The sequence below is a fragment of the Rhipicephalus microplus genome, chromosome 4, assembly GCF_043290135.1.
Source record: "Rhipicephalus microplus isolate Deutch F79 chromosome 4, USDA_Rmic, whole genome shotgun sequence".
In the NCBI taxonomy this organism is placed as follows: domain Eukaryota; kingdom Metazoa; phylum Arthropoda; class Arachnida; order Ixodida; family Ixodidae; genus Rhipicephalus; species Rhipicephalus microplus.
Window position 1 is genome coordinate 24760277 of NC_134703.1, and position 21970 is coordinate 24782246.

The window sequence follows — 21970 nt, forward strand, 5'->3', positions numbered from 1 at the left end:
AACAAAGAGTCAGAGAAAGATACACCCACACAAGGATAATATACGGAGATAGTATACGGGATAGTATACGTTCACTAGAGCCCCGTTCAGTTTGCTGCCCCAGCATATCTTTACTATACTGGAACTGTCACTAATTCGAAGGAAGTCAACACAAGTGTAAGGCTTCACGAATCATCACGCTTTGCTCCGGGCACACTGTGCGTCGACCGCTGCGGCTTCAGGAGAATTCAAGGGGCAATTAAGGGCGTGCTACGTGCTCTGATGATCAAGCTGCCTTTCTTTCTTCCTTCTTAGACATTAAGGGACGACTTTTTGCACTTCTTGACACACTATATGCACACTGTGCTCTAGTTCATTGCACAGTTGCAAGTTCCGAGAGTGTGACTGGGCGTGCCTACACCTCAGAACACAAGGACCCGGTACCAGAGTGTTAGTCATGCCTAACTTGACCCTTCACGCAAGTGACGCATACAAAGGATGCCAGCCATTTTAATTCTGAAACGAAAGGGTATATCAAACCAACCGAGTACATTCGAGTGTTTTTAAGCATAGCTGGACTAGAGTGCTACAAAAGAGTGTCGTTACGTTTCGGAGATAGATCAGGCTGCACCCACAATGTGCATATGAATCAATATACGTTGACATAAGCGAGAACTAAGCTATTTATCATAGCTCCTATACAACATGGCCAGAAAGACAAGGCGCCCATGACACCAACCGACTGACTGCCTTTTTCTCTTTTTTGTTTGTTTGTTCTATACGATGCAGTTGTAGCTCTTGCAGTTCAGTGTGCAATTAGAGAGGCGGCGAAACGCCGTAACATGGGTGCCATGGAATTTGCCTTGCGGGAAAGCCCCCCGGATGTTGAGCGAATGAGCCACCTTAAATTCTCACCATCGCATTAGGGACGCTGCCCTCTTTCATTCACCCCTCCTGCTCTCTCTGGCTTCCGCGATTCCTGGACGCCCCGGGTTGTTTTGACCGGGCATCCGCGTAATCACTGTAATTCGTTCCCCCAAGGACGCAGTAGATGTCGAGGCGTTATAGTGCGAGGACATCTGTGCGTGCAGGTGCAAGTGTGCGTGGAACCTTCTGAAATGGGAGCACTCGGGAATGCCAGAAGCACTATATCACATCCTGCCCCTTAACAGCACGCGCCGGAAAGCGAAAGTGTGAGGAAGAAAGAATGCATTATGGTTTTATGCCTGCCAAATATATTCACTTTCGAGAAGTACTCTGGCGCATGCCTGAGCTCTCGTCTTCCTTGCGAGCGGTGTGTAAGACGAGAAATGAAGAAAGCGAAAGAATAATTGTCGCAAAAGAATATTATGTTGCTTCTTTGGTTGATCGCGCTCTGTTCCCAACAAGCAAACAAACAATTGGACAGACAGACAGACAGACAGACAGACAGACAGACAGACAGACAGACAGACAGACAGACAGACAGACAGACAGACGGACGGACGGACGGACGGACGGACGGACAGACAGACAGACAGACAGACAGACGGATGGATGGACGGACGGACGGACGGACGGACAGACGGACAGATAGACACCAATTTAGAATATTCACGCACTCTTCTGAGATGTATTGTATTGTACCATCTATATAGAAGAATTACTCCGCCTTTGAGTCCTAGTCACACATTATATTCCAATAAACTTTAAGGCTCTTATAGAAACACCCCACCACGATGGTCTAGTGGCTAAGGTACTCGGCTGCTGACCCGCAGGTCGCGGGATCGAATCCCGGCTGCGGCGGCTGCATTTTCGATGGGAGCGACAATGCTGTAGGCCCGCGTAGTCAGATTTGGGTTCACGTTAAAGAACCCCAGGTGGTCGAAATTTCCGGAGCCCTCCACTACGGCGTCTCTCACAATCGTATGGTGGTTTTGGGACGTTAAACCCCACGTATCAATCAAACCAATCTCATAGAAACAGTGGGGCTAGAACCGTAGGCGAGCTGAAATTCTTCCAATCAGGAATTGACTTTCGCGAACGCCCCTGTATTGATTCCAACCAAGTTCAAGAAAGATGCGAGCAGTGACATATACACGATCGCGTTGAGAGTTGTCGAGATAAAGTCACCAGAATGCGATTCAGGAGCCGATTCCTCGAGAGTCGAGGCCTTGGCCAACTATATGCAGGAGCCAAGCGCAGCGACGGGCGAAACAATGGACAAGCACTTGTGCTGGCACTACCAACAACACGTGCGTAACAAACACCTTGGACCAGGGATCACCTGTCTCACCTACGAACTCGGTTACGGACATCAACGCAAGCTAATTAATAGTGCTGTTGATCCTACTGGGATGGCGCACGCTCATCGCGAACAATAGATTGCGCAGCATCGGTTGAGCACACGAAATAAACGCTGTGAGGAAAATAAATAAACAGACGAAAAATAAATAAATAAATAAATAAATAAAATGTTACGTACCGTGTCGTTGCGCCTTTCAACGCGCACTACACACGCAGAACCTTTGTTTCTCAGCTGTGTACTTGTATACCATGCCTCGCTTGAAAAGCGTGCCCACAGGCTGCTTTCACGCCTAAGGGGAGGTCGCGGTTAATTGCCTCGTGCCTGGAATGCGCCTGTAGTTGTCCCTAATGTTCGCCGCAGCTTTTGTATACGAGGCGCCGTTTGTCAGCTTTCATTGAACGCCCTTTAGTCATGGCGTAAGAGCACTTCGCTTCTTACAGTTCCTTTGAAGGGCTGCTTAGCACATAGAATGGGCTTTCTGTTGATCGCAACGTATAATACATACTTCTACACGATGATTGAGATGCTGTGTGCAGTATTGGTCACGGTCCTCGCTTAAAAAAAAATGTACATTATAGCCATTTAGTTTAACCCCTTTCAGTTCAAGTGATACGTCTGTCGCGTCTACACATTTTTTTTTTCTTTTACGGGAAAAGGAGTACTCTCGTCTCTTTGTGCAATCAGTTTGCGCATACCGGTGCTTGAAACGTTGCTTATAAGTTTTGTATCTTCCTCTTCAGGACGAGGAGGAGGAGGAGGAGGAGGAGGAGGAGGAATCAACTTTATTATAAGAAACCAGCAGGTTTAGGTGGCCAGGCATAGGCCTCCCATGAGTGGACGTCAAGGGCTTGCCTCGCGCCGCCTCACGGGCGTGAGGCAGCACTCTTTTTCTTTTTTTGTGCTTGTCAATTCATGTGACACGATTGCCGTATCTTGATTTGTTCACTTTGTTTTGTACTTCTTAATACCACTCCAGCTTACAACCTGAGGCTAGCAGTTACGTATTAACAAACAAATATAATAAAACTTTTTTGTTTGTTCCTGGGTACCCCCCATAAAAGAGGAGTGTACAATACGTACACTACACTTCAGCTGAAATTGTGTTAGAAAAGGAGTGAACTTCGAAAAGTGGTGCCTTTCTGACTTTACGGTGCGTCATCAGTACCATGAATGCGCGTTTTGAGTGTAATGCAGTTGGTTTTCGCACACCACGCAAACCTACATGGCATGGAGCCTGAGACAGAGAAAGGGTGTGCGTTATTGCATTAAAACATTCCTCTCGATGTCTCATGGCTCTGCTTGAACTTAGTATGCATTTTAAAGCATCGAATATGCGTGATAGAATTCTTCTGAAGCACCAGTATCCGCACCGCCCGTTCGATTCGCTCGATTTCTCTATGTCGGAATCTATTTCTGGTGCATGGAAGAGACCGAAATAGACGCGGGTTGGCCGGAGAAACGAGTTTAAGGGATTATACTACATCGAATGCAGCGGCGGGAAAACGAGATGCAGAGAAGCACTTAGTATAGACAATGACGATCGCGATGATGACGTATACGACGACAATGATCCGCATAAAGGTGGTCGCGCGCATTCTGCATCGACATGACTGCGGTTTACGTGCGGAAGACGTGCGACCGTTCCTCGCACACTCAGGACTGTCGAAGCCACCCAGGCTCTTCAAGCGGCGGCGCTGAGGTACAGGCAAAACAAGAATACATGCGATTGTTCTTTTTCTCGCCAGCCTCTCAATCGCTGCCTTGACCTCGTCCACAGCCCTGCAGAACTTCCTCACTCTCTTCTTCCTCGCACGAAAGAAGGTTCCCGCTTTTCGCTCTTGCAAATCAGGATCCCGATTCGAGGAGCATTCGAAGTTCTTTTTTGTCTAGCACGTGCACGGCGTCAGACCTCGACTCTCACGCGCGAATACTCGCACAGCTACAACGCATCACGGGGGATTCAGACTGCGAAACACCGTTCCGCTCGATGCATCCAGGAAGCCCGGCGTTCCACGGGCGACCGAGTAATTTGAAAGGAAAATCTTATACCGTTTGTTTTCTTCTTCGAAAAAGAAAGGAAAGAACGCTGCGACGCACAGCGTGAGGTAAGACTCGGCCTCGCGGAGCAAGGTTTCCAAAAGCACGTCGGTTCATACGCTAGCTGTTTTGGACGCGTCCAACCGAGAAATGCCGGCTTCTAGGCGTGACCTACTGAAACCTTGTTCTTACGAGACTGTCTATATGTTTCCTCAATACTAAGTTGTTGTTCTATCATCTCTCCTGTAGGTTCAAGATACACGGAGACAAGTCCTGAAATCATAAGAGGTGCAACCGCTCTAAAATGTTGTTCCTAATAACTTGATTAAACTCTACTTGTCTCCCGGCTGCGGCGACTGCATTTCCGATGGAGGCGGAAATGCTGTAGGCCCGTGTGCTCAGATTTGGGTGCACGTTAAAGAGCCCCAGGTGGTCGAAATTTCCGGAGCCCTCCACTACGGCGTCTTTCATAATCATATGGTGGTTTTGGGACGTTAAACCCCTCAAACCTAAACTCTACTTACTTGCCCAGAGATAACATGGTATACCGATCAACACAATAAACAAAAAGGAAGAGGTAGCCATCGCCAAGTAATGGTGACCACAAAAATTTTTCGTTTATTCTTTACTTCAATAAAAAACACAAGAGATCGTCTCAGCTGATTCGAAACTTCGCACCGTGGAGCGAACGGATGAAAGCGGAAGTTAGTGGGCTCTGCCTCTTCCCTTTCAAAAGTAGGCATGAAATAGACAGTATGGGAAGTGTGCACCTGACTGAAATCGGGGAGACATTTTTTTTTCTTAAGGAAAGCATTTAACAGGTCTCGTCGTCTTCCAAAAGTCCGCGGAGCTTCCTGTACAGCGCGCTGTGAACTGGAGCTAGCTCAAAGGTCAACTGAAAAAAATGAAGACAAGAAACCCGAGAATCGCTTCGCGCTGCACTCACGTTTGCGATCTTCCGAGACACTCGCCAGTTCCTTCCTTAACGACAGAAATACACGCTACTTCGTGTGGCTTCTGAAAGCTGCTTCGCACGTCTATTTCCTGCGTTTGGTGATACGGGCGTGTGCACTGAAAACGTCTACTTGCGAGGCATCCCAGGTCCTTAGTATGCGGTACGCTTCTGAGATGGAAAGAGAGCGAGAGAAATGAATGGGGGGAAATGAGACAGGTAGGTTATAAACAGGACTAAGCTCGGTTGGCTACCCGGCACTGCTGAAAGGGGAAGAGGCGGAGAAGAATAAGAGATGCACCCTGACTCGCAGACGGTAAATCAACTCGCTGTAATGTTAAGAAATGGTATCAGTGCTTTTGTGCAGTTCTGTATATAGCTCCGATGTGCGTGATTGAGGTCCTAACATCTTGTTCGAGGTGAAGGTTATTTGGTAAAGCACTGAAGATGTCATGCCTTTCAATTACGAAGAACGGGAAGGAGCGCCAAAAATGTTCTGTACAGTTCAAGAAAAAAAAAATGAAAAGATGATTTCTTTCTTTTTGGTTAGTCGTGGCTTGCTGCCACATAATTCCTTTTTGAAAGAGAGTCGCTAACTATCTCTGGGAAGTCGTTTTACTCTCTTCTGGGAGTCATGGTAAGCATGACGTTTCGAAAGAGTTAATGTATCTTAAAAAAAGAAAAAGAAAGATATATGTGTGACACGTCAGGACTCGACAATAAATGTAACAGTCATTTTTTAACCCATCAGAGTGTAGTGCCTTTGACCCCGTGTTGTATGGTGTGTATAGTGCTATCGGATATTCCAACCATAAACGAATATGTAAAGACGAATGCAACATCTATAGACGTGCAAAAGCCTAATTAGGCACGCCTATTCATGATATTGTTACGTGAAGGTACACGAGAAACTAGGCGTTTGAACATATATTTACACAGCGCCAACGCGCGAGCCAAGATGGAGAACAAGATATGATGATGATGATGATGATGATGATGATGATGATGATGATGATGATGGTCCTTGTTTACCTGGCGCACACCCACAAAGGGGGCCCTACACTAAAATCACGTCGTCTTTCTCCGTGCCTATGTAACCGCTTTTGTGGGACATTGTCTCATAACGATATAATACACGAATACAACGCGAGGTAAGCGTTATTTCAAAAGAAAATTCGGCAGATCCCACGTACCTGAGAATTCGACGTTATGCGAAGCATGTGGAGGGAAGGTGACCGTGTTGCAATTTTGATATTGAGCGACGCGTCATGAAATGGCGCTTAATATAGGTACAAATGTTGCACGCGCAGACATATGTTGAATAGTTGCAGATGTTTATATAACCAGTTGTTTGCACTTGTGGAACGATTCCAACTGGAACATGCGTATTAGCGTCACCAGAAGCTCATGTGAAGTGCTGATGCTCGCGAGGATACTAGCCCTGGGCACTGCTACACAAATCAACATCAGCACATGGCAACTAACGACAATTAACGTTAACCCGACAAGACGGCTGTATCGAATCAGTACATATGTAATGTTTATAAAATTGGGTAGGCAGCACAGCAACCACTATTGACGTTTCACGAAGAATAGCATTTATTTGAAAAGTAGTTCCGATACCTGGCGTATCTCTGTGGTAAAATTTATCATTGACACGCAGAATGCTTGGGTTCAATTCCAGCTGGGACACTGACATTTATTCTTTGCACTCGTCGGGTCGACGCTACCAATATCGGGTATTTCTTGATCGTGTTAAAATTGCCCATGCGTGTTTCCGTCGTTCCTGGGCAGATACTAAGTGTCAATCACCTGTGGCACATACACACATACCAGCGGCACATACCCTACCTTGAGTACGTGCCACTGTCTGGCGGGAAGTGTTTGACGATGTACGCGACGGGATTGCGACATTATTCATGTGTTGAGCACCGCGCTATATTTGTCATACGATCTTAACCTCCCATGCTAATTTTTGTTCACGCCAAGTTAAGGGGTTGACCATGAGAGCAGCCAAACGTAAGCGGCTGGCTGGCTAGCTAGCTAGATAGATAGATAGATAGATAGATAGATAGATAGATAGATAGATAGATAGATAGATAGATAGATAGATAGATAGATAGATAGATAGATAGATAGATAGATAGATAGATAGATAGATAGATAGATAGATAGATAGATAGATAGATAGATAGATAGATAGATAGATAGATAGATAGATAGATAGATAGATAGATAGATAGATAGATAGATAGATAGATAGATAGATAGATAGATAGATAGATAGATAGATAGATAGATAGATAGATAGATAGATAGATAGATAGATAGATAGATAGATAGATAGATAGATAGATAGATAGATAGATAGACAGACAGACAGACAGACAGACAGACAGACAGACAGACAGACAGACAGACAGACAGACAGACAGACAGACAGACAGACAGACAGACAGATAGATAGATAGATAGATAGATAGATAGATAGATAGATAGATAGATAGATAGATAGATAGATAGATAGATAGATAGATACGCTCAAGCTCGCCGAATTTCGCTAAGAAATGCTTTGCATCTAATATCAAGGCATTTTTAAACCTCGAAGCATGTACGCAAGGGGCCGACTCGCCTTGTCTATGAGTTTATGCTGCTAATGGCGTCTGTCTACCGCAATCAGTACTAACATGTAGCTCTCATGTTTTGGTAATAGAACAGTGTCCGTGTTACAACATTTCTTTTGTTCATGAAAACGCTGAGGTGAGATTAGCAAAGTAGCGGTGTAAACACTGAATACAGCTTCTTTCGTTCTGAACATGCGACTTGATTTTCTTTTAATTCTTTGTACTTCTCATAATTTTTCCCGCCAGCGCATTTTGCTAGTGCTTTCGCTTTCACTGCGTAATTTCTTGTATACCATGAGGTCAACTGAAGTTGTATATATTGTCAGTGGATGTGGTACACCACCGAAGAGAGGCAACACATTCCTATACTTCTTATTAGGGCCAGAAGGAATTAAAAAAAATTGTACAGGCTTTTTTATGACACGCTAAAACAAGTTGGTGGTGAAATCAATTACGGCTTAGTCACGCATCATTTTTATTCCTTAAACATTAGATTGTTTTGTTTGCCTTTGTTTTGCATAGTCATTAACCGTTTCTTCTTTTTTTTTACTTAGTAACACACATTTTATTCTAGTTTTACTTAGTAACTCACGTTCTGCATTTCAATCTTTCAGTTACCATTAGTTCCGATTCACCTGTAAATAACTGATGCCCTTTACTAATTACTCCGAAGTACTTTAAATTACTTTAAAACCACTCTTGCATCTGTGTGGCGTGATTTATTTGACTTTTGGTTTCTCGTATACGTTCTCACGTAACGTTTCGGACCACTCGTGTTGTTAACGCCAACGGTCACTTTTCGCGTTTGACGAGGCATATATAGTGCCTCCGTCCTACTAAAACATACAAATCAGAGCTATAGGACAACGGGAAACTAAGTGAACGAAAAAAAAAAAATGACGTCCGAGACTTTGGCACAAACGATCAAGAGACGCAGCCGTCGCCGCTGCGTTGCCAACGCGCGCATGCGCACTCTTTACCGGACTCCGTGCTTGGTCTTTCGGTAGTGGACGTCCATCGAGAAGTTGGCCGACGGGGACGGGTAGACGGTGTTCTTGTCGAACACGTATGACAGGTCGACCAGCTTTGGCCCCATGGAGCGCGTCGGCTGGCACGTCGCCTGTCGCACGGCCAGCACGCACGCAGCCAACACGAGCAAGGGACACGTCGCTGCCGACACGTCCGTCCGTGACCGCCGGTGCCGTGAGAGGGCGCCAGCTGGCAACCGGCACTGCACGGGGAGACGAGAAAACAACGATGAATGAAGACGCCGGATTGGGCAGTGACGCGGGTCTAGATCGACTGCTATGTCATACAGCTTTTCCCACGAGTAACGAGCAAGGCACGAGGACGTGCACCTCGTATTTTTTTGTTTCGTTTGTTTTATGTACGTTCGCGGGGATTATTGTTCACCTCACGGAATCTATCTTTCCGGTTTCTTGAACGAAATTTAGAGAGTTACGGTACTCGTACCTTTCTTTCCTTGAGCGAACTTCTGGAACAGGGGGTGGTGGGAACTTTATTCTATTGCGTTGGTTTACATTTTCATCGTGGTGGCGGTGGTAAAGAACTTTATTCGAACCTGTGGATTGAGGCGTAGGGGCCGCGCCAGGGCGGTGCATAGACCTAGTCTCCCTGCCGCCTATACCGCGCTCGCTGGGTGGGCCGCATTAGATCTTGCCAATCTGAGCTGATGAGCGCGGCTTTCCACCCCGCCGTAAGCAGTTCTGCGGAAGCTGCATTTTCATCGTGTATTTATGCGCATTATCGTTACATATGTTCTAGGGTGGCGTGTTTCATGCTACATAGCTTACACGGGTCATGTGGGTATAAGCTAGGGGTTAATGCAGTTAGGTGCACCGGGCTAGGAAAAGTTCTCGTTTGAAGTCGCTTTTAGCCAAGTCCCGAGATCTGTTTAAGTTGGAGCTACATAGTGGAAAAGTGTGCTTTGCGTTTTGGTTGAACTGGATAATGCCGCAGAACATAGACATTCCGTCCCTCGACGTCTCTTCTCCCGTTACTTCGTGGGAATCTTCGTCGCGAGCACGGTAAGTGGGACCTCGGGATGGAGGAACTTTATTCCACGCAAAAAAGTAATTCTAGCAAAAAAAAAAGTTTTTGAAATCAGAATGAGCGAATCTGTTTGCACATAGCATGATCTTTAATGCCGCATATTCTATATACAAATTCATTCAAAATCTAAACATGTCACTTATTATTGCAAAAACTATTTCGAAGTGATATCCCTGTAGACCTTATTGAAGTTTCAATTTGTGTTCGAGTGACATTCTTGGAAAGAAATGCAATACACTGCAGTTTTAATTATTGAACTAAAGTTTAATGGTTAAGTTATTGATTAGTAAAAAATTAACAAAGCTTAAGACAATGTTAATAAAATTATAACAAAGCTTACTTCAAATAAATAATTTACTATTTGTCACATTCTCACTACACTACAACAAACAACTGCAAGCGACACACCCTAAATATAATTTATTTTCCTTCATTTTCTGTTTGTTTAGTTAAGTTAGTCTATTAAATGTACGTGCCCGTCTGTACACTCCCCCTTCTTCGTTCACGCATGCATTTGTACAGGCGACTCAGTCAGGTATCCGCGCCATACGGAAAATGCCGAGACGAAGGCATTTTCCGACCGGCACATCAACGTCACTTCACCCAGCCCACCCCACCACGGTGGTCTAGTGGCTAAGGTACTCGGCTGCTGACCCGCAGGGCGCGGGTTCAAATCCCGGCTGCGGCGGCTGCATTTCCGATGGAGGCGGAAATGTTGTAGGCCCGTGTGCTCAGATTTGTGTGCACGTTAAAGAACCCCAGGTAGTCGAAATTTCCGGAGCCCTCCACTACGGCGTCTCTCATAATAATATGGTGGTTCTGGGACGTTAAACCACACACATCAATCAATCAATCAATCAATCAACGTCACACAGCGCAGAGAGTTCATTACACTGTAAGTAAGCTCCGGAAAAACGGCCGCTGACGCCTCCTCGCTTAAAGAGTCAGTGACGATTCGAACGGCTTCTGCCTCACGAGGGTTCCTTATTGAAGCCGCGACCGGTTATTCTGGCCAGACGTACACGCAACTCACAGCGGCTGACGTGAACGAACGTCCATATGCGATTTGTTATTCGTGAGCGCGACCCGGATGCAAATTTCGTTGTGCGCAAAGGACCGGATTATTTGATTCACGTACCAATCTCAGCTCCATCGTGATAGAATCGGCGCTCGCGCTACGGTTTGAATTATAAACACTCGCCCGTGCATCGGAGACTGCTTGTCCTCGTATGGAAAACGCGTATGATCGCTGCCATGCAGATTCGCACGCCCTGCATGGCAAGCGTTATAGCACGTATCAGCGCACCATGCGGTCACGTGGACATATAAGAAAATATATATTAAATGCAGGGATTGCTGGTACTCAGTCATGACATCGCCTCATTTCACGAAGCGACCGTGCTCTGTTCCAAGTTGCACGCATCAAAGCATTGTGCAGGTCACAGAGAAGCACGCTAAGAAAACCGAGTCGCAGTAGGATTATCAAAAAAATATTCTCCGAGTTTTATGCATCAAAGCATTGTGCAGGATACTGTCACAGATAAAAAAAGGAAAGAAAACAGAATTAAAGTATGATTATAAAAATTATGCATGGAGGTCAACGCCAAAAACAACAACATTGACCGTTCCACGTAGCAGAGGCATGGCGCTGGGGACATTTAATGATTTCGATAGATCTGCTAGTTGACGCTGATTGAAGCGTGTGGATTTGGACCCTAACCCCGTGCTATGGAAGAAGATTTATCCCGAAATACAGAAAACTAATACGTGCTCCTTCTGCGACGATATAGCTAACTTGGAACATACTCTCTAACGGTGCCCGCATAGTCGCCTACAAGGAAATCACGAGCATTTATTGATTAGAAAGGGCCCGGTATCCTTTAGAAAGGGCCCGGTATCCCGGTAGCCCGGTAACCACACACTTAGCGAGCAGCAAGCGGTGGCCTGGTACCTTCTTTAAACAAACACGTACACGAACTCGGTGGCCTAAAGCCACTACTACCAAAGTCAATACATAGACAGGTGCAAATTATGCAAGGAACTGAGGGCGGACCTGTCTCACATCTTGTAGGCCCTCCTAAAGGCTGTCCAACAGGATCGCACAATTGATAATGATGAGCATAGGGAGACCGTGCCGCTCAGCTAAGACCCAGAGGAACTGCTATGGGCAATTCGACGGGCCGAGGACGCCGCCAGGGCCCAAGGGCTCCTGGCTGACACCTAGGGGTGCGATTCGCACCACCAAGGCCACCGGATATTTTAATAAAGTATTTTTCCTCCTCCTCCACCTCCTCTTGACGGTGCCCCGCGTTACGCTGTCTGGAAGTCATCACGCCGTCCAGATGGGAGGGTTTTTTTACAAGCTGTGGACTCGAACAACAGTTATAGGCAGTCCGACGGGCCAGCGACGCAGCAGAAACACTTGGTCTTTCAGTGCCGATGTGTGAACGGGCCGCACCGTGCTAAAGCGTGTTGCGAAGGATTAAACAAAGTCCGCACGTCCATCCGTTCGTCCGTTCATCCATCCATACATCCATCGCCTCCATCGGAAATGCAGCCGCCGCAGCCGGGATTTGATCTCGCGACCTGCGTGTCAGCAGCCGAATACCTTAGCCACTATAGACCACCCCGGCAGGGCGATCGTACCATTGTTCTTCTTTTTTTCTGTCAACTTTTAATTTCCATACCCCTTTCCTCAGCACAGGCTAGCCAGCCGGTCTGGGAACTGGCTAACCTCCCTGTCCTTCCTTTCCTCCTCCTCCTCGCGTCAGTGCGGGAGAGGTTACACTTGGCGCTTTCAGTCGTAACAAGTCTTGCATGTTCAAAGCCAGGTTCAAATGTGAACGACTTCTCCCCACAGAATTCGTGGCCGTGCCGGCCAGTAAACTTGACTGGGCGGCCCGCAACGCCAAACGGACCGAGGGGCGTGCAAATGGAGAGGCAGAATGACGTCAACTCGAGCAGTCGCATCTCGTCGGACCCGCCGCCATTTCATTAGCTTCAAGAGGCACGCAGTCGTGGCGGTGGTCCCGTTGTGACTGTACAGCCGCTCTCCTTTGCTTAACGTCTGTCTCTTGTCTGCCAACGTCTTTTGAAAAGCACTGGGCCAAAGTGCACGGTCGGCCGTGGGTCATCCGCTGATGGATCTTCTAAGCATACGCCTGACCGTGTTCGCCTTGAGCGGCACGGTGGCTGACAGGTTTGCCATTCACCTTCCCAGGGTCACTAAAGTCTTACAGGACCGCGTATAGGGTCAACAGCCGGAGACGGCCTTGTAGTCGCTCTTGGTAGGGGAGCCTTTGGATGTGTAAACAAAACATTTTTTTTTGTTTTTATACATATACATATAGTACCTTGCCGCGCCGCACTGTCTTGCTCGTTGTGGCTGCCTTTGCAATTTCCAGCTTGGCAACACACACACACACACACACACACACACACACACACACACACACACACACACACACACACACACACACACACACACACACACACACACACACACACACACACACACACACACACACACACACACACACACACACACAGACACACACAAACACACACACACACACACACAAACACACACACACACACACACACACACTTATTTATTTATTTATTGAGCCTCAGGTGATTATTTGTGTAAGGGGGGATGAGCATAAAGTGAACCTCCATGATGCTTACACCACACAACATGCATAGATAGCAGTGTGTACTAGATCACATAATAGGATGAAATGCAGCGACAGAATTACTAATTAACTATTTCAACATACGTAAAAAACAACGGCAGTAGAGATAAAACATATAATAAGGGATTAATCACATTTGGTAATATATATGCAAAGTCACATGCTCAAGCAGAGTTGAGACGTTATGCAGTACTAACGCGACCTGCCGCTTTCACAGAATTTTGATACGCTCAGGCTTGGGTGGGCTAGCAGCAAATACCACCCCGCAGTAGCAACCGCTTTATGACTATAAATATTGGAGGACCAAAATATTTTCCATTCTAAAAACTTCCCGATTTAAGAAAACAAATCAAGCGTGATCATCATTTCGTTAAATGTAGTTACGGCGGTGTCCAACTTGCTCAAAACAAGAATATTTGAGTGACACCTGACGAACTGAAGGACGAAAAAAAAAGAAACTTTCTTTCGATCTGCACCATGAAATAAAATATAGTAAAAAGCATGGTTCGCGAACTCGTCTTTTGCGCGAACAGTCAATGCCCTTAATAACAGGATGCAGTGACGTAATGTGTTAGGATGTACAGTGGCACAGATACATCCTAACGGAGGGTGCTTGCGTTATCAGGCGCGATGGCTTAAGGTGTTATTTTATTCATTCACTTACTTATTTCAACATAGAGCAACCTGCAAGGGCTATCGCAGGAGTGGAGGCAGAATACGAAAATTCCAACACAACTCAGAATGTGCAGAACATGATGCTTATTAGCGTACAAAATGAAATCATCAAGCGGTAAAGATCTAACATGGACGGGGCATTATATATTGCAATTGTACTGCCGACAAAAAAGAAAAAAAAAACAGACCAAAAGCAAACTGTATTGAAACGCATTTGTTCAGTGATTGAAAGGAGGCATGTTGATGTCTTGCAAACGCGTCACTCGTGTGTACTCAAGCCTTCATTCAACCACCCGCTGACGGAGGTCGATAATGTACCGGGAACGCGTACCCTTCAGCAGCTGTTATGTAACTCGCGCCGCACCGACCGCTAGCCACACACACACAAAAAAAGCGCGATCTTCATGGCGTAAGAAATGAAAGAAAACTCGCACCCTCTCAGCGTTCAGCATCGACGCCAATCGAGTTCTGAGTGGCGATACAAATGTGGCCTAAACAGGAAAAGGGAACCCTAACCGTCCGGCAAACAAAGCTCTTATGTAACAGCCGAGGCTGCCAACTTGTGAGAAGAAAAAAAAATAGAACTGCAAGAGGTAACACTTCGGCGACCCCGGTTTCGTTGAGTGAGCATGCTTCGAAATGCCTGGCAAGAACGCACGACGCCTTGCAGAGTTTCGCGGTCACCACTGGGGCGAGCCGATGAAGCCCTTTGCGGGAAGCAGCCGTGGGAGTGCAAAAGGACGACGGCTGGCGCAAAAAAACAATGATCGGTTCGTGCTGTGGGTGGCTCAAGCACTCTCGGAGACAAGACGGCCGACGCTCAGGGACATGTAGGCGGGCAAACGAACTATTGAGGGTGCACGAAATAAGCACCGAGGAAAAAAAAGACTCGTCTTCACTCGAGCCACGCGGGTGTGTGTGTGTATAAGCGTCGGCCCTGCAGACTCGGCGTGGGACGAGCGACTCACTTTCGTGCGCCCATCGAACTTTTTTTTTTGTTCTCTCTTCGCGTCGAAACGACTCGCATGATCGACTCGCTTTTGTGGCACGCGGAAACTGAGGGCGCGTTGAGGCAGGCGAGCGTGGTGACTTCGACTCGGTTATGCGTCTGGGTTACATCGGAATGAGGCCCAGCGCCTGCCCCACTGAGCCTCTCTGGCGAATCGGCGCGAAGCCTTTCGGTTAGACAGGCGGACGCATACTGCTACCCCCCTACTAATGGTGCACCTAAACACACACAGGACTCGAGTGAGACAGTATCATTAAACCGTATCGTTCGACTACCTTCTCTCGACAACCACGTGACATTTCTCGCCCTCCTGTATGATAATCCCACCCCGCCGCGGTGGCCTAGTGGATGAGGTACTCAGCTGCTGACCCACAAGTCGCGGGATCGAATCCCGGCTGCGGCGGCTGCATTTCCGATGGAAGCGGAAATGTTGAAGGCACGTGTGCTCAGATTTGGGTGCGCGTTGAAGAACTCCAGGTGCTCGAAATTCCTTGAGCCCCCCACTACGGCGTCTCTCATAATCATACCGTGGTTTTGGGACGTTAAGCCCCACAAACCGATCAATCATCATCAATGATAATCCCGTGAAATACCGGGAATTATGATAATAGATATACCGATGCTTCCTATGCCAACTCTGACAGTGGTGTGTGAGTACCTAACACCGAAATAGGCATAAAATACTTCACAAAAATGTTAACCGAGACAGCCTATACTGCAGAGACGTTAAACGAACGATGTTCCGCGAGACCAAAGTTTACCGCTACAAGGAAGGATCCGGCAAGAGTGTCGCGTGAGAAGTCTGATTCTCACGCTGTCTTCTGTTGAGTGCGCACTCAACCAAGCGCAGTTTTCGCAGCTTGGAGGAAGCCAGGGGGGAAGCATTGCTTCCGAAGACCGCGCGTCTTACGTGACAGCCGACTCGCAGACATTTACCTGTCTGGAGAAGTGGCGCCGCCCAAAATAGCTTCATTGTCGTGGTTGGATGGCAATTCACACCATGACCTCTTCCAAATGCCCGCCTTTGAGATCTCCAGCGGGACCTGTCGCTCGCTCTGCTCTCCCGTACGTTTGCACCGTACAGTTAGTAAGGATGCAGTGGCCTCGTTCTGCGCTGCAGTGAGGTCTGTCATCGCTTCTTTTAGCCGCTAACTGATCAGAACCGCCAACTCTCATCATTTCGCTCAATCTCGCCGCTGCGTGCTGCTCAGGCGGCTGTGGATCGCACTCTGCTAAGTATGCAGGATGGAAAGAAATATTATCGTTAATGCCAAGAACGAGACAGCGCCAGCCCCCCCTGGTTGTTGCTGTTAACGATAGCATCTTTTGGGCCTCTTCTAAGCCATTGTCTCAACTAATTTTCCATTACTATCTGATTTAAAAAAAAATAGATATGGTGACCCAGTTTCCGCGTTTCTCCAAATCTTTGGCAACCGGGAAGCAGTAAGAACGACGGCACCATTAGTTGAGTTTTTCAGAAAAGCTAGCAGAACTCCCACTTTCTAAGACAGATACTTAGCATTTATCTTTAAAAAGCACTTCTTTGTAGGCAACGAGACGATAATCGACGGAGCTGGGAGAGGCTGCATTGGTAACAATAGCGAAATGCTGTTCAATATACGGCATTGAGAGTGGTTATTTACGTGTGTGGAAGCGAAATGATAGATGAGCAACACTGAGCTTTGAGGTAGTAACGATAAGATTACAACGATAATATTTAAATTTTGGTTCACCCGCTAATGCTTTGAAAGTACCGGCACACAACAAAGCAGTGTTGAGGCAACAGTATTTAAATAGCAAAATGAGTACAGCCTATAATTGCGAACACGACAACATGTAACGGGACGTAGATAAACGCCGTAGCCACGAGGGTGTGACATGTTATCGAGCGAAGCCATCTCATCTTCATCACGGCGCACGCCATGTGCAGGAGCATTTAAGATGCAATCTCAGCGTTGAGAAGTATAGGAGCTGCTGCCGTGTACGGGCTACGTTTACAGAGCGTCGTCACGAAAACACACTGCACGTGCGTCGCATTAGTATACGTAGTCTTCCACCGATGAAGCGGCAATTAGTACGAGTCTGCGCAACCGTGGTTTTCGTCTTTGATGTTCGCGAAGTGCTTCGACCGCGTGCTCCGCATGCTTCACAGCGAACCTGCGATAACAATCTAAGTGGCACTGCGTTGATATCGTGGAAGTGCTGCTCCGTCCGTAATCGAACGTAGGCGATGTTCGGATAGGCGAGAGGTGCTCAGTTATGGCCATAGTATGATCTTCAATGAGTCATGTATATAATAAGCAATGTTGAATGACCGTTACGCGCGGAAAAAAGGAACCAGTGAACCAGACCAAAATATGGAGCACCGCATCTACCTGTGGGGTTGTGCACGTTACCGTACGATAGAGCCCTATAGCGCATTCGTAAGACGTACTATACACGTCTTGCCTTCTCACAGGTGCACCCTTTACCAATGTTCAACGAAGCCATATGAGTTATCGGTATTACACACAGAGATTAGACGTAAAAATGATTATCTTTGCTTGATTAGATAAAACAGTTCAGCACAATGGCCTATATGTAGTGTTTAGAATCATAGAAATATATGTCATTGGAGCCGATGTTTTGAAAAGAAAATCCGCCTTTGTCAGTGCAGTTACCCTCACAAACACATTTACCCATTTGAGAACATCTGCTTCCAAATACCCTCTTGTTACACCACTGTTGCTCATGCTGAAATATCGCCCCGCCGCGGTGGTCTTGTGGCTAAGGTACTCGGCTGCTGACCCGCAGGTCACGGGTTCAAATCCCGGCTGCGGCGGCTGCATTTTCGATGGAGGCGGAAATGTTGTAGGCCCGTGTGCTCAGATTTGTGTGCACGTTAAAGAAACCCCAAGGGGTCGAAATTTCCGGAGCCCTCCACTACGGCATCTCTCATAATCATACGGTGGTTTTGGGACGTTAAACCCCACATATCAATCATTCTGAAATCTCTGCCTTGTACTGTTTTAGAGGCAATGATGTCTTTCGCGCAGACAATATAGCGTTATTTTTTCCGGGAACCACTCTTCTGATTGCTCTGAGGTTGTTTTTTTTTTCTGCTAGGCCGCTATGATTTCACAGAAGCTGAAATTTATACGCCACCATGAGGTTCATACCGATTCATGAGGTCCAAGATGGATACCTCGTTTTGTTATGTCCTCATTATTAAATCTTATAATAACGAGAGAAATTGTCACTGCTGGTGTTATACTGAAATGCCAAATTCCTTTCTGCCCAATAGCGCTGGGGAGAGTCAAGCAAATTACATGCCCGAACGTCGTTTCATACAATACATTTGAACCAGGTTTCTTGAGGTTGCAGTTATTTCCCGTCGTACATCGGCACCATTGGTGGATGCGCATGCACAATACGATCTTTTTGTGCAAAAAGAAAAAAAAAGCGTAGCTTATATGACCATTTTGAGTCAATACTCTAATTGTGCACATCTAAATAAAGTGGTAGTGCTTCGCACTATTTCGAAATTTCATAACTTGTGTCATTTAGATCATTATGCAGCTGGTGTCATACTATGTATGTGTGCGGCATATTTAGTGGCACTTTAGCATAGCGCGTAAGACTATCAGAGCTGTAAAAATGAGTAAGTAGACGAAAAAAAGCATTAAGTATTTCATAAGAAGAATAATACAGCCAGCGACATGTAGGTACGTTGATATCGCTTTCGAATCAAGCTTGTAAAGAAACAAGCAAAGAAATATATAAATAAACTGATGCAGTGAGCATCGGGGAAGGGAGAAAGAAAGCTCCCCCTTCGACTCCTAGGCAGCCACGATATCGTGAAAATGCGTAGTTCGCCCTTGTGCGCGCCAAGCAGCAATCATTCGTGAGACAAGTGTATGCTCTTAGCCGCCGCTGGATGCTGGTGGGCGTGGGCAGTTGACAGCCGAGGCTACGCAAGGCCACAAGATGGTATAAACACACCGAGACCGCAAGTGGAATGGAATGAAAATTGACCGGGGCCTGGCAGTTCTCGAAGCTATACGGACGACTGACACACATAGGCACACTACACGTGGAAACATATTTCCATTGTTATTTGGGGATTTTGTCACGTGCACTATAACGAGTCATCATAAAAGTTCGTTTGGAAGAACTAGAAGGGCATCTGATCAGGCATTGAGAACAAGCAGTGGGGTTGTGAGCCAAACGAATAGATAGATAGATAGATAGATAGATAGATAGATAGATAGATAGATAGATAGATAGATAGATAGATAGATAGATAGATAGATAGATAGATAGATAGATAGATAGATAGATAGATAGATAGATAGATAGATAGATAGATAGATAGATAGATAGATAGATAGATAGATAGAATAAACGTACAAATCTTGATAATATTTGCCAACATTGATGCAGCGAACGTTGCCGAATATTATCGGAAAGCGGTAATTGTAGAAAGGGCAGAGAAGAAAGAACAAGAGTAGGAAAAAGAAGAATGAACAGTTAATTCGAATCCACGCAACATGAACTTGCGTCTTTAAGGCTCGTCCATAAGGTAATACAGAAAGCCGCATCGAATATCTTCAGATTTTGCTTAATGGAAAAGGACGAAGAAATATTTTTGTAGGTAATGAGATGAACATAAGCGCCTTGAGTGTATATTTCAAGAAAATAGCAGCTGATTAGGGAGTGATTTAGACACTGAAGCGAGACGAGCTATTCAAATTCCCAATGCACGTGTCGAGATAAGATGTGTCCGCCCAAACAAAAGTATTCGTGGACATAAGGCAGTCTCACTGGCATGTTAAAAAAAGGGTGCGAGGTATAAAAGGGCAAGTGTATGACGCAACATTTCCACTTAACTGAAGGAAAGAAACAATGAAAAAGATAATGACTGGTATAGTATGACGAAAAACATTCAACTAAAGACGAACCTGGTTAATGGCATCATGATCACATGCATCCGGCTCTTCGGCGATTTTTCAGGCATTGTGCTCAGCGCTGTGCCGTGAAGTTTTACTATCCCTGCCTGCGAATAGTCTTGCTACGAGTTCTCGTCGACCACTTTGCGGCGCAATAATTATGTTGTTATTACCACACTATAGTAACATTAGGATATATGCACAGGACACAACAGCCCTGTACACCAGAAAGAAACGAAACAGTTCTACCAAATGAGACTTTTTGGACTAGCCTGTGTAGGACCACATATATGTATATATGCTATATTTAATGTCTTTTTTTCGTAACGATCAAGTGGAGAGGGGTAGCCAACGCCAAGTAACGGTGACAACTCTTTTGTTCATTTTTTACTTCAATAAAAAGCAGTAAAAACGCATTCTCTCGTGAAACAGGGGCACTATCTTAAATCAAAATACTTGCTAAAGTTGATCACGAGGGGATGTGTTCGATTTAGACTCGCTGTGGTCTTTGGTTGAATGCATATCATCAAAGCACATTTGTTTTTTTCTAGTTTCGCGAATAGCAAGTTCTGGCTATATCAGTATTCGGCGACTTTTTGAACCATATTGACACCGCGATAGCTCTGTGGCTACGGTGCGTGGCTCCTGACTCAAAAAATACGGATTCAATCCCAACCGTTTAGCGGTCACATTTGGTTGGAGGCGGAATGCTACTGACTGGTGTACTATACGAAACAATTGTTCGTTAAAGAATTTCAGGTGGTTGAAATTGTCCGACGCCCTCCACTACGACGTGTCTCATAGTGTCAGCCGTTTTGGGAGGCTAAATCTAACGAACTAATACTGTAATTGTTGTGGTTTTAAGTGCCAACACCACGATGGGATAATAAGAGACGTCGTACTGGAGGGCATAGGAAATTTCGATCACCCGGAGTTTTTAACGATTGATTTGATTGATTTGTGGGGTTTAACGTCCCAAAACCACCATATGATTATGAGAGACGCCGTAGTGGAAGGCTCCGGAAATTTTGAACACCTGGGGTTTTTTAACGTGCGCCCAAATCTGAGTTTTTAACGTGCGCCTAAATATAAACATCCAAATCTTAACAAGAACAGATGCCAACTAGCTTACCTCGCTGTTGTAAATATCTAGCAATTCGCCTCCATCGGAATCAAACCAGCTAACTCTGAAGATCATATAGAGCCTTCCGAACAGCAAACGCAAATTGTCGGTGCTTATATTTACTGAATTACCAGTGAGAAACAGACAAGGTGCACTGTAGTGACTCCAGTAGTCTAGACTCTAGTGGTCCAATGGACATCGGAAACATTAACACTTCCGACAGCCGGCACACGTCTAAAAAAGGCGCACGTACGCCGGCCACAACGCGCAACTCACCGAGCCGCCAAGGAATCCCATCCGCGCCGTCGTCATGAGGGTATTCCAAACGACTAACGGCACCTTGACGGCGAAGCGGTGCGAGCGAGGCACGGCGGAGGAAGGGTGCAGCGTCAGAGAGGGCATTAGCCGGCGGGCAAGGGAAGCGGGGCGAGACAAAAGCGCCCCGAGCAAAACTCGAGCGAAGAGGAAGCGCGAAGGGGAAAGGAACGGCTAACCTACATCGCTCTCCACTGCGACGCCACCTCCGACACCACCCTCCCTCGGAATGCTATCGTATACACGCCGCATCTTGTAAATGGACGATTGTCT

At 46.2% G+C, this 21970-nt stretch overlaps 1 protein-coding gene across 1 annotated transcript in view; it reads right to left on the reverse strand.

Moving 5' to 3' along the window:
* LOC119171744 (isatin hydrolase) overlaps positions 1 to 21752 on the reverse strand; it is a 24658-nt gene extending 2906 nt beyond the window's left edge. Inside the window, exons 1-2 of the mRNA XM_037422569.2 lie at positions 21659 to 21752; positions 8860 to 9110 (exon numbers count right to left, since the gene is read on the reverse strand). Coding sequence (XP_037278466.2) covers positions 8860 to 9110; positions 21659 to 21694 — 287 coding nt within the window. The 5' untranslated portion in view covers positions 21695 to 21752. The remainder of the gene's footprint in view (positions 1 to 8859; positions 9111 to 21658) is intronic.
* Between the last annotated feature and the right edge of the window lie 218 nt (positions 21753 to 21970).